The following is a 12,661-nucleotide window of genomic DNA, read 5'->3' as shown; positions in this document are numbered from 1 at the left end:
AGATGCACATGCAGGCCATGCCAGCGGGCTGGGGCGGCACATAGTACGGACGACTCGTGGTGGATACTGTGCCCGCGACGGACGGGGCGGGCTGGCTTTGGGGGTGCAATCTGAGATTTTGGCGAAGCTGTGATGAGCGATAGCGCTTTTTTGGGGGCATCGCGGGCGCAGAAGCTGCCGACAGGGACAGTGGACAGACAAGCGTCAGACGATAACCTGTTAGTGTGTCTCGCAAGGCCCCTTCTACTCCATTTCCACCCGCCTACTGGGCGCTTCCCACTCTTCGAGTCATTGCTGGAAGTCCTCGCACCTCCCCAGCTTCCTTTGTCCTGTTGCGGCGGCTCCGTTTCCTCCTATCGACTATACATAGTATTGCTGTTATAAGACTTGCTCGCAATAGACTTGTTGTATCTCTCTACCCGTGCCGGCTGCTGCGCCAGTTTCCGATCCTCCTCCAGCCCAGCCACAGATATTGGATACCGGGCAATCGCACGACTCCTCGACCTGCCCAGGTTAGATATACGAGCTACCCAAGGGATCCCCAAGGGGGCGCAGGCGCAAGCAACCAAGCAAGCAACCGAGCGAGCCCTGCCTGGCTAAAGCATGACGTTCTGAGATCCATCCGTCGGCTCCCAAAATCTGCACAACATCAGCCCCTCGGGCGACCAAGCAGGCCTGTTCGCATTGAGGACAGAGCTCCAGTGCTAATCTCAGCCTCCCCCGCCATCGCCATCGCCATCGCTATCTCCACCACCGACAAGCAGGTTAGTCGCCATTATCACATCAGCAAGTCGCCTCGACAGACGACCACTCCCTTCTCTTCCCTCGGTCGGAAACGCCTGTGTGCGATCAAGTCCCCCCCGAGCATCCGTCGTCGACATACACCATCGCTACGTTATCCCGCCGCGGCTGTAAGTGGGCATCACATCGCATCGCATCGCATCGCATCGCAATCGAGACGACCAAACCAACAGTACAGCGAACCAGTCGAGACCAGCGTGCACCCACGCCGCATCCAGCCAGCAACGTGCACCTCTGCACAGTATAACCGACGCCACTTGTCGTTACACTTGCACGAACGCGCCAGAAACAGCGCGATCGCCACCATTTCGCTCAGTGTTTGGCAAAGTCACGCCTTCGGTTTTGCATACCTGACAAATTCCGTGAGGCCAACTCGACTAGCCAGCTCGCCAACACAGACCTGGACTGTGTGCGCGCCCGCAGTTTAGTGACCATCACGCCTTTCACAGTTCCGCCACGCCACCATGAATGGCAGCAAATCTGCAGGAGAGCCAGCGGCGGCTGCTGCAGCCGGCCAGCCTCAGACACAGACACCGGCATCAACGGACGCCGCAGGCCCGACGGGAGCAGAGCCGCCATTGATGGCCGGTGCCAATGGCGGCTCATCGCTGACCAAGAAGCGCAAGAAGGAGGGACTGAAGCCCATCATCACCACCGAGGGGGCGCCTCCGACTGGGTAAGTAAACAGTTTCTGATCTCTGTCGGCATGCAGCCTGCGTTGCCCGTTCTACGCGTGATCTATAAAAAGCTCTCTGTTCTCTTTGTCCCTGCTAGTGCTAGGGGCGTCGCAGCCAGTGCCAGTGGCAGCTGTGTCGGAGAGTCTGCTCTGGCCCCTGGGCCGTACGGCAGATGGCCGCCTGTCTCAGTTGCGACAATGCGAATCTGCAGCCCGAGGATGGTCGAGTGGTCCCCAGTGGCTGGCGTTGTGTCTATCCATTGGCGGCGGGGCTGAGGTCGGCATCCTGGAATATGGTACCGCTCAGCTCCTAGCTAATCTGTGGACGGGCCCTATGCTCCTGCTACGTATGAGCGGCCCGGCCCCAGTCAAGAGGGAGATCAACGAAAGCTGTCTCTGGACCGTACTCGAGCAGGACTCGGTAGAGCAAGAAAGCTCGCATCTTGCTCTCTCTCTCACCGTGGCAAGAGAGCCGAGTCACAGGGGCGGGCCGTCATGCTCGTGGTTGTGCACAAATGTCTCACGATACCAAGTGCGCGTGAGAGAGGGGGGATCGTCAAATGGAGCCCGCTTTCTCCTGCGCGTCTCCCGCATCGCTTTTGCGGTCTGATTTGATTTGAGAATTGCTACCCAGCGACGTTCACCACTGGCTCGCCCCCAGCAGCGTTGTGGATTTGATCTGTACGGTCGACTCCTGTCTCTGCATCTGATTCATGACCTCGCTCTCCGCCATTTGGTTTCCCTAGGCTTTGCTTTGCCCGCTTCCCCAGACCAGACTGCTGCTGCATGGGCTTTGCCTTCCATTCATTCACGTTCGTTCACTCGTCCTGCACACTACATAACTACATACCTACATACCTACATACCTCCTACATACCCTACCTACATACCTACATCCCCTCACCCACCAAGCGTTCGGAAACACCCACAACCCTCGCCAGCACGCACGCCTCTAGGTTAAGGTTTGCGACCCCGTGGTACTACAGCGCGGCCGACAAGAAACAAAGATCAGGACAGGATGAAGAAAAGGTTGCTAGCCTTGGACCCTAATTGACCTACCTCGCTACCCACAACCACCCCCACCACACCACCACCCACCACCTGGCTGCCGTCGCTCTCCAAGCTGAGGGCGGCTTCTGCTACGAGAGCTTTCTCTCTCTGTCTCTCTGGCTGGCGGCTGGCTCTAGTCTTGGTGGGCATTCCGACCCCAACACTTGCCTGCACCTTTACTGCTCGTCTGCTGCTCTCTTGTCGCTGCCCTGCCCTGCCCCCCCCCTTGGGCCTCGCCAGACGCAGCCATCCAGTCTGCAAGCCTACGCGCCCGGCCACATGCCCATACCCATGCCTGCGGCTGCTGTCCCTGCTACACACCTACCTACCTACCTACCTACCTTGATTGCCCACAGCCATCCCGCAATTCTGTCTCTCGCTCTCCCGCCCAATCCGTTCCTCCTTGCGCGTGCGCCTTTTGCCACTCCCTATAGAGAATGCTGGACAGCGACACCGTCTCTCTTTTGATCGTTTCTTGAGGGCCCTTTGCTTACCATATTCCCCGAGCGCAGACCGCCGCAACTCGCAAGCGCCATGAACCCCCACTCGCCCGCCTCGTCATCGGGCCCTGAGGACGCCGCCGAGAACACAGCCGACGAGGAGGATTCCGAGGATTACTGCAAGGGTGGGTACCACCCCGTGCAGATTGGCGAGAAGTTCAAGGATGGGAAGTACACGGTCGTGCGCAAGCTGGGCTGGGGTCACTTCTCGACAGTCTGGCTCTCCCGGGACAACACGACAGGCAAGCATGTGGCCTTGAAGGTGGTACGGTCCGCCAGCCACTACACCGAGACGGCCATCGACGAGATCAAGCTCCTGAAGAAAATCGTCGAGGCGAACCCGAACCACCCCGGCCGCAAGTACGTCGTCAGTCTGCTCGACTCCTTCGAGCACAAGGGGCCAAATGGCGTGCACGTATGCATGGTGTTTGAAGTGCTGGGCGAGAACCTCTTGGGGCTCATCAAGAAGTGGCATCACCGCGGTATCCCGCGGGATCTTGTCATGCAGATCGCAAAGCAGGTTCTGATGGGTCTGGACTACCTTCACCGAGAATGCGGCATCATCCACACCGACCTCAAACCCGAAAACGTACTCATCGAGATCGGAGACGTGGAGCAGGTTGTCAAGAAGGTGGTTAAGAGCGAGGGTTCAGACAAGGAGAACCACAGGAATGGCCGGAGGCGCAGACGGACTTTGATCACGGGCAGCCAGCCTTTGCCATCGCCTCTCAACGCCTCCTTCAACCGCGACAACATGTTCCCGTCGCCCAAGTCGCACACTAGTCTCAATGCCATGATGCACGACAATGGTGAGTCCCCTCGTGGCGCCCCCTGGTTTAGCCCCGCCGTCTTATACCCATACCCCACCAACACATCCATGACCCTCAACTACCAGCCCCTCCCATGACAATGCCTCTCTGCGGCCCGAGCTACGCTGCTAACACCCGAACCAGCCTCGACAGGTGCTAAGAGCCAGACCGAGAATCAGGAACAGAGAGAGAAGACTGCGTAAGGATGCCACTACTCCCCCCAAAGTGATGACCGCTCTGCTGACAACATCTCAGGGACATTCTCACGAAGGAGGTCTCGGGCATCTCACTCGACAAGAGCGGTACAGGCTCTAGTTCACCCAGCGACAAGAAGAAACGGAAGCGGAAGGGACCCATCATCAACGTCAAGATTGCCGACCTAGGCAACGCCTGTTGGGTTTCGCACCACTTCACGAACGATATTCAGACGAGGCAATATCGTTCTCCCGAAGTCATCCTGGGAGGTAAATGGGGTGCGAGCACTGATGTCTGGAGCATGGCCGCCATGGTAAGTTGTCCTGCTTCCTGTCCCTCATTTCGGCTGCCTGACCCAATGCTAGGTGTTCGAGCTCATCACTGGCGATTATCTGTTTGACCCCCAGTCGGGGACCAAGTATGGAAAGGATGACGATCACATTGCGCAAATAATCGAGCTTCTCGGCCCATTTCCCAAAGACCTTTGGAAGAACGGCCGATGGTCACAGGAGATTTTCAATAAAAGAGGCGAGCTTCGCAACATTCACCGGCTGCGTCACTGGGCGCTTCCCGATGTTCTGAAGGAAAAGTACCACTTCAAGGACTCGAAGGATCTCACGCCCAAGGAACGAGAGGAACGAGAACGCAAGGCCAAGGCGGCCGCCGAGAAGAAGGACGGCGAGGATGATGGCGACGAGACGATGGAGTACCATCCTTCCGAGGTCGCCAGCTTCTTGATTCCCATGCTCGAACTGATACCGGAAAAGCGGGCGAATGCAGGCGGCATGGCGAACCACCCCTGGTTAGACGACACACCTGGCATGGAAGATATCAAGCTTCCAGGTTTGACACCGGGAAGCCGTGGCGAGGGCATAGAAGGCTGGTCTTATGAGGTGAAGAAGCGATAGGTCTCCTTCTCTACAGTCAATTGCGCAGATTTTAGCTGAGTTGCATGCTGAACTTGCAAAGTTGTATGCGAGAGGTGGGGCCGAAGCTTGATGATCTCGCGAATGGAGAGCCTCTGGTTTCGGACAGGACCAGTCCTAACAAACGGAAGCTTGCCCCGAAATCGCGACGTATTGTGGCCGAAAGCTGTCAGGCTTGCAAGGACGATTCATTGTGGGAACAAGTGGCGGGCAAAACACAGCTTAGACATGTCTCTTTTCTTCCTCCAAGCGCTACTCAAGAATCAAGACCATGTGGGATGGATAGAGCGTTGATTTGATACAAGAGAAGACCCGCTATGCCTATACGCCTTCTCCCGAGAAAAAATAGGAGGGTTTCTCTAGTTTAGTAATGAATACCGACTATGAACAGCGCCTCATCTACGTCCTTATGAATGGGGAGACTAGATATTGCTCATACCAACTAATATAGCCCATCGTATCTTGCATTACTAGCGTGATAGTCGATTATGTTGTAGGCGACTCGAGAATGTCGGCTTTTGCTAGCGTTGTTAACGTGGAAGCATAAGTTCTTTCGAATTGGCACATGGAGAACTGTACAATCCTTAGCTTGCGTTACTTTGGGTTATATAATCAAGTCAGTTAACTACATCAGCCACACGCGGCCTATCCTGCTGCAAATGGAGCAAGTGCGCATTTACGAGCTTGGGCATTACGGCGCTGAAAATGCTGGAACGGCCCTACTTCTGGGGATTACGTTATCCAAAGCAATGTATAGATATCAGAGCTCAGCCGGACCGTCGGCCACGAGACTGCTACTAGGAGGCTGGATTAGCAGAAACTCAGTCTGCTGCCCATAAACCCATTCCCAGGTACCCGTCGGTTCATTCCAGTAGACGTCCTCTTCCTGTGGGAATATGATGGTTCTGTTCTTCTCGGGGACAAAGTGCTCCGCGTACAGCTCGACGCTGTAGTACGTGTTCTTCAGCAGAGGAAGGTCACCAAGGACCGGCACGCCGTCTTGGAGGTTTGTCATACCTATCGACGTCAGTCAGACTCAACGCAGGAAAAAAAGACCCCAGGGAGCGGTAGTGAAACGTACCAATCACCGTTCCAGCGCTGTGCCCAAACTCTCCCGTGGCGTGGCAGTAGATCTTGCCTTCAATTCCCTCACGATGCGCCTGCGCGAGAATTGCTTTGAGGATGTCGTTGCCCGTCACTCCGATTTTCATGTTCTCTCGTGTGATGTCTTGGAGTCTGTTCACCTTCCTCAGACCCTCGAGGAACCCCTGAGGAATATCAGCCCTTGTCTCTCCAGGACGGAGTACATAGGCCAGGTGCTGGGTATCCGTGTTCAAGCCCAAGGCCGTGACACCGAAATCGGTATGAATGATGTCGCCGTATCGTATCAGGTGGTCTGGCGAGTTGAGGGGGTTGTCGTGGTCCAGATCGTCCGCTGTCAGAATGTAGACGCCAGGCTGAAACCAGGTGGTGTAGTTGAGCGCCTGTATCCTCTCCCGCATCCACCAAGTGACGTCTGCCGTGGTCGTCTTGTTGGGAACGATGACCTTCGAGCTGAAGCCCTCTTCGATAATCGCCCACGCGGTCTCCATCATCTTCCGATACCACCCGAGCCGGCTGTCCACCATGGTGGCTATCAGCTCAATCCCGAGCATGGGCTCCAGTACAAACTTGTCCTCCCATTCCTGGTCTAATGCCGCGGCGATGGCATCCCGCTCTCCGGCGTGCAGTCCACCGGAGAACGCGAGCTCCTGGTGCGTGTTCAGCGCGATGGACCTGGGCTGGCGGTCCGCCAGGATCGCCTTGAGCTCATGCCAGACCTGCGCCGTGTTGTCAATCCAGGAGTACGCCGTCGAGGCGTTCCCCGGGCCGCTGGCCAGAAAGAGCTGCGTAGTCCTGCGTCTGGCGGAGAACTGAACAAAGTCCTTGAGGGCCCAGAAGGTGGTGTCCTCGGCGTACTCACGCTGACTTATCTGAGGGTGGTGTTAGTGGAGTTTTGCCCAACACATAGCTGAGGAAGTCATATACGGACCAGCCAGGCATCGATATCATACTTGCGGAGGATTCCTGGGATCAATGCTTTGCGCTCTTCAGTCCAGCCGTCAACGATCTCCGACTGCTCTCGTAGGGAGGGTAGGGCGTGTATCTCGGGCGATTTGGTCTTGGCTCCAATTGCACCCACGGCAATGAGCGCAACGGCTCCGGCGATGGAACCAACGATTCCCCGCATGTTTGAGGTTCAAACGGCACGGGTGCTACTCAGGGAGACTCTGTCATACCCAGTGGTGACGAATTGCAACTGTCTAAGCAATTCAATCATGTCGAGCCAGAACCAGCCCCGCGATCTTGAAGTGACGTTACGACGGACACGACGGCACCGGAGCCGATCCCTGCCGCGCAACTATCGAAGCGCATCCGAGTTTAACCACCTGCCACTTTCGGAGTTCCCGTCGTCTACCAGAACTGAATTAGCGCGTAATTCCATCGCGTTTCTACACCGCTATACACTCTTAACAGAGTTATGCCCCTTCCGCCGTAAAGTTACTTTGGAGCAGCAGGTGTTCCATTCTAGCCACTATTCTTATAAGTCACCGGTTCCTTGGGCACTCTTACGCAATAATAGTCGCCGAACGTTGCCAATGCCTACCATCGTAACTCCGTGGTCTTTACCAGCGCATGACAGGTTACGAGCCCAAGGGGTATATCCATTCCATATATCTAAATAGTAATAAACTAGTACTTGCCGCGCCGATCTGCTGAGTTTCAAGCGCTGCTGTTCTGCCTCGATTTTCTCTCCTTGTCCCATATCCTCAACGCCGTGATGACAGCCATGATGGCCCAGCGCTCCCCCATGACCCCGGTGACGCCGCTCCCGAAGAATCGGAAGTTTAAAATCTTGGACAAGCTCGTCCGCGCATTAGCCCAGACGGCGACGACTTCTTTGCCATCGCTGGACTGGGGTCCTCCGCCTACGAAGTGGGAGCCGCCGCCCACACCCTCTGGTGCATCAGAGGCCAGCCGTACAAGCTTCCATCCTGACCCCCTGCCACCGAGCTGGTCGACTTCTGCGCCGTGACTGTGCCGCCACTCGAACGACTCGCGGCGCCCCGTCGTACCCGTGTTGCCCACCTCAATGGTGAAAGAGTGGGTGCCGTTGCCGAAGCCGGAGAAAGCCATGGGCTCTTCCGCCACCGAACGACCAGATCCAGGCAGGGGAGGAAGGCTCACTGTGGCGGCCCGGCTGAAGGCGGTGGTCTCCACGCCGGCCAGCGGGGGTGCGTTTTCACTACTGCTGCCGTGCAGCACCACGTCTGGCTGGCCCGACCAGCCGGTGTGCAGGGTAATGGCATAGAGCGGTGTCGCTTGGTGTTCACCGAGCATGTACGTCCGTCCCCACGCCGAATCGCGATACACCGAGAAGGCGGGCGGGAACTGGCGGGCGACCTGGGCTTGCGCCGGGCCTTGAGGGCCTGGGTGCTGTGCTGATGGTTGATGCGCCGGAGGGCCTTGCTGTGGTGTTGCTGCACTGGACTGGCCTGTGGCCTCTGTGTACGGCGGGGGAGCATCCTTAGGCACCGCTGCACCTACGTGTTCCGCGGATTTCGGGCGACCCATTGTGCTGCAAACTTGTCGAGAAGAGCGATGCAAGTATCTGATAAGCCGCTGGTAAGCTGCCGACGGCCGGTTAGGGAAAAGAAATTAATTTTTTGAAATTAGAATTTATTGCGACGCAGAGCATCACACCAAAATCTGACTGGAGGCGAAGTGGCTAGGTATGTGAAGGCGCAGCCTGAGTGAAACTCGTTGCCTTCCAAGGTCGTGGCTGCAACTAAAGCCGCCTGTGACAAAGGTGATCCTTCGCGGCCCTCGGCACCTACTCCACGGCCACAGAGCACAAAGCAGCCGGCTCATCGTTGCGGGCCGCCGTCTGGATTGCGAGAGGGCGAAACAACATCGTCAAGGAACCCCGATCCTTGATATACATTGCTTCTTTTCTCCTTGCCAGTTTTGACCTCCGTCCTCGTGCGGCTGTGCTATTGTGCCGATGCCAATGCCAGTGGCTGTCGGGATGAGAAAAAGAATGTGACTGCACCATCTTGAGACCGTATCCAGCCTGTCGGTAACCTATCAACGAGCTCAGGCGCAACTTATTGGACTGAAGGAGCGTGACGTCATGCAAGGCTCTAATTGGTGTCAGAGTATAGATTGATTTGACAGTCCGACTATAGAAACCAGTTCATTGTTGTATACTCATGTGCGCGCGCGCAGACTGAATATGTTTCGGCCCACAAACACTCGAGAAACGAGCAGCTCGACTGTAAAGCCATCGCCAGCATAAGCTCGAGAAGGTGCGAAAGCTGGCCACTGTAATTGCACTCTTATTGGTCAAGCAGCAGAAAGGATGCCAGCAAGCCTAATACATCCTCCAGAATTCATTGTTGTGGTTGAGATGATTACTGAACTTTGGCGGACACGTCACTCCAGGGCCCAGACGTATGCGGCCCTGCGACGTATGCCTACAACGAGCTGGTACAGTAATGACCGCTGTGTCGATCACCTCTATGGGTCACAATTACAGTCCGAAGAGTTGCCTCGGCGCTGCTGCGGGGGGCTGAAGCTGACACCGGCACTTGGAACAATGCGCTGCAGCAAATGCTGCATTGAGTAACCAACTTCATGGCAATGTAGCATACCAATGGTCTGGCGCAAATGATGGGATGGAATTCCGCTGCAAGCCAGTGAAACTTGGGGGCCCCGAGCAGGAGACCGGTCACGAGTCAGATGTTCAATACAACAATGTCTAGTTGCAGCGTATATGGGTCTCGAGAACGGGTCGTGGAGGGTGAGATATAGCCATCCATTGGTTCGCTTATCAAGATCCGCTTCAAAAAGCTTTGTTTATTGGGGACGCCGAACTGGTGCATACAAACAAAGTCTTCGTCACGTCAAAAAACGCCTGGACCCGAAGAACCGGGCCAGCACATCGGCTGGGCATCCACAGAACCGCTTGCAGGGGTTTGGCTATGTGGTGGTCACAACATCCAAGTAGCGGGTCTCCCCAATCAGATCATGTCGCGAGCCATTTTCTGCTACCTCGCAACCCACGAACCCGACCTGTAAGGCACGTTCGTCGCCAGATTGCCAACTACAATGCATATAGACGAAATATACAACAGCCTGAGGGGCAAAACATTAGTCATCCCCGACCTAAGACCATTGTACGGGCGATGGGCCTCAGGTGTCAACCCCGACTATGAAAGGCTGGCCGAGGTAGTGAATGAAGACATCGACAAGCGGATAGGGGACGAAAAGGCTCGCCAGAAGTGCAAAGCTATAGACCTGGCATTTCTCGCTTCAGCGTATGTAACTATCGCTCTCGGCGCATCTATCTTGGGGATCCTTGGCCAAATTGCTAATGCTCAAACCAGGATGTACCCGAGAGCCGAGTGGGAACAACTCAAAACCATGGGTCTCTTCACTGTGGCATTGTTTGTACTGGACGACGCCATTGACAAGGAGATCGACCCCAAAGTTCAAGACTACGCCTCCGACTACACAGCCGCATCAGACTTGAGAAGAGACTGCATAGCGTTTATGCGGCGGGAGCTCAAGCTCGATAGCCAGCCGTACGCGGACGCAGAGACGCCGAAGGAGTTCGGCACCTTCGCCTCTGTGGCATCGATTCTGCTCAAGGCCGACCCGTTCCAAACTCAAATCCCCATTCTGGCTAGGGACTTGGAAGAGTTTATCGAGGCAAGCGGTCCCGAGCAGCAGTTTCGACTTGCCGGGACCATACCCACCGCCGAGGATTACTGGTCATGGCGGCATGGCGTTGGCGCTGTATTTGCCTACGCAACACTCCACCAGTACGTGGCTAATACCAGATTGCCCGCTGATCTGGCATGGTCACCAGAGGTCATGACAATGAGGGTAGAAGCCAGTTTCCAGCCTTGCCTGTAAGTACATCTGATCACTACCCAGCTAGTATTCCTTTGCTCAATAATGCAGGTGCAATGATCTATTCTCTCTTAAGAAAGAAATGGTATGTTCCCGGCCTGATAGCCAGATCCGATTCCTGTATGAGTCAACTGACAATAATCAGCGAGAGGGCACAGTGACCAACATGATTCCAATTTTGCTCAGCGACACCGAGAAGACTCTCGAGTCCGCCGTGACAAATGTTGTTGATCAACTTCACAGCTCGGCCGAGAGGTTTGATGCCGCGGTTGCCTCCCTGAGAAACAAAGGAAAGGCCTACGACCACAATATGCAGGAAGGCTTGGAAAGATTCATCGAGACGTTTGAGACGTTTCAGACTGCCTGTCACAATTTTTACATCAGGTCGAAAAGGTTTGGCATCATGGACTACAAACAACAGGATGGGAGCTTTCTTGTACCGCTTTGATCACCAGGTTTCAGTGCGTGTACATGGTTTGTTGTGGATGGCTAATGGAACGGTGTGCCAACTTGCACAACCTACTCCACCTCTTTGATATTGGACACCGAGTTGACTTTATTCTGTGGCTTTGCGCATGGACTGGAGTCCTGGTCTGCGTCGCATACTTTGCATTCATTGCTTTCGTTGCTTTTTTCCTTGACATGTACAGAATCGTTTGCTAGAGCTGAAATCGACCTCGGTCCACGAATCTTGTTCGTTCTATTTTCTCAACTTTTTCCAGCCAGAGATGAGTCTTACACATAGTAGTGTTTAATAATCAAATTGCTTTGTTTACTAGACATAACTGGTGGCAAATGAGGGGATGGGTGAAACGAAGACATGCCGGCGAGGCTACTATGAAATCTTATCTCTACCAACAAGGTTCTAAGCTGTGGATTTAGAAGTTGAAATGGGTAACCTAGTGTGCCGCACCTAATGAAACTACGCACAGTGTCCTTCGCTCACGCATGGCAACCGCATCATGTGTGATGTATGCCCACTCTTGAATCAAAAGGCTTGGTAATTCTTTCGATGAAGTGTTACTGTGGGATTATGGTACATTTGAAACGTTGAAGGACGCGAACCAGCAAATTATCAGTGCGATGAAATGAACGGTCAGGCTTCTAGTTCATCTCGACCGACAAGTCAGAAGCGTTACTTTGAGGCTGCTGGTTGAAGAACGTGTGCGAGGACGATATTCATTTGTTAAACGTCGATGGTACTCCACGCCGCCACCGCGGAACCGAGATGCTTCTCCTACGTAGCCCAAGTCTATACCTGCCTCCGTCAGAACGAACAATACGGATGGGCCTGAACGTCCGGATCTGGCGCGTGGGGCTCTCATTCGCCGTGTGGGGAATGTAACGGTGCTCATGTACCAATTGGCGGAAGATTTGTATCTCACCAGATCCGGATTTGTCCCGGATTCGTTCCGGAACAGAAGCACTACAATAGAGGCATTGCTACTCCGCCACTTCCCCAATATCATTGCATTAGATGTCGTTTGCTGAGAAAGAACAATGAATGGGGAAGGACTTAGACTACTCAGCTTTAATGAGTGAACAATTAGCGGGTTTGGTCGACACCAAAGACGCGTAAGTAAATTGCGAGTGCAAGATCGTGCACTAAGGCTACCGGTCTACCGGTCTCCCGGTTCAACGGTCCACCTAGGTGTTAGACCTGATCTCCGAGCCAATTCCAGCATAGCGTTCTCTAATGGGACAAAAGGAATCAACACCAGGCAATGTGTCCGTCCATTCGGAAGC

At 54.9% G+C, this 12,661-nt stretch overlaps 5 protein-coding genes across 5 annotated transcripts; 3 read left to right on the top strand and 2 right to left on the bottom strand.

The window, feature by feature from the left end:
- Window positions 1–1,265: 1,265 nt before the first annotated feature.
- Window positions 1,266–2,087, top strand: JN550_012095 (uncharacterized protein; the record flags this gene model as incomplete). The annotated part of the gene is made up of 2 exons (XM_049310533.1): window positions 1,266–1,477; window positions 1,550–2,087. 2 exons carry the CDS (start codon window positions 1,266–1,268, stop codon window positions 2,085–2,087), a joined length of 750 nt encoding a protein of 249 aa, XP_049165927.1.
- A 974-nt stretch (window positions 2,088–3,061) lies between these two features.
- JN550_012094 (uncharacterized protein) lies at window positions 3,062–4,939 on the top strand (the record flags this gene model as incomplete). The annotated part of the gene is made up of 4 exons (XM_049310532.1): window positions 3,062–3,836; window positions 3,981–4,035; window positions 4,092–4,344; window positions 4,397–4,939. 4 exons carry the CDS (start codon window positions 3,062–3,064, stop codon window positions 4,937–4,939), a joined length of 1,626 nt encoding a protein of 541 aa, XP_049165926.1.
- Window positions 4,940–5,717: 778 nt separating this feature from the next.
- JN550_012093 (uncharacterized protein) lies at window positions 5,718–7,187 on the bottom strand (the record flags this gene model as incomplete). The annotated part of the gene is made up of 3 exons (XM_049310531.1): window positions 5,718–5,974; window positions 6,039–6,930; window positions 6,990–7,187. The coding sequence occupies 3 exons, from the start codon at window positions 7,185–7,187 to the stop codon at window positions 5,718–5,720; spliced, it is 1,347 nt and encodes a 448-aa protein (XP_049165925.1).
- A 533-nt stretch (window positions 7,188–7,720) lies between these two features.
- JN550_012092 (uncharacterized protein) lies at window positions 7,721–8,572 on the bottom strand (the record flags this gene model as incomplete). Its single annotated transcript, XM_049310530.1, has 1 exon — window positions 7,721–8,572. One exon carries the CDS (start codon window positions 8,570–8,572, stop codon window positions 7,721–7,723), a length of 852 nt encoding a protein of 283 aa, XP_049165924.1.
- A 1,536-nt stretch (window positions 8,573–10,108) lies between these two features.
- Window positions 10,109–11,363, top strand: JN550_012091 (uncharacterized protein; the record flags this gene model as incomplete). Its single annotated transcript, XM_049310529.1, has 4 exons — window positions 10,109–10,317; window positions 10,387–10,914; window positions 10,967–11,000; window positions 11,061–11,363. The coding sequence occupies 4 exons, from the start codon at window positions 10,109–10,111 to the stop codon at window positions 11,361–11,363; spliced, it is 1,074 nt and encodes a 357-aa protein (XP_049165923.1).
- Window positions 11,364–12,661: the final 1,298 nt, after the last annotated feature.

Source organism: Neoarthrinium moseri, assembly GCF_022829205.1.
Source record: "Neoarthrinium moseri strain CBS 164.80 chromosome Unknown scaffold79_Wmoseri_CBS_16480, whole genome shotgun sequence".
NCBI classification, from domain to species: Eukaryota; Fungi; Ascomycota; class Sordariomycetes; order Amphisphaeriales; family Apiosporaceae; genus Neoarthrinium; species Neoarthrinium moseri.
Note: the sequence above shows the minus strand (reverse complement) of the source record. Positions and strands in the feature narration are given on the sequence as shown.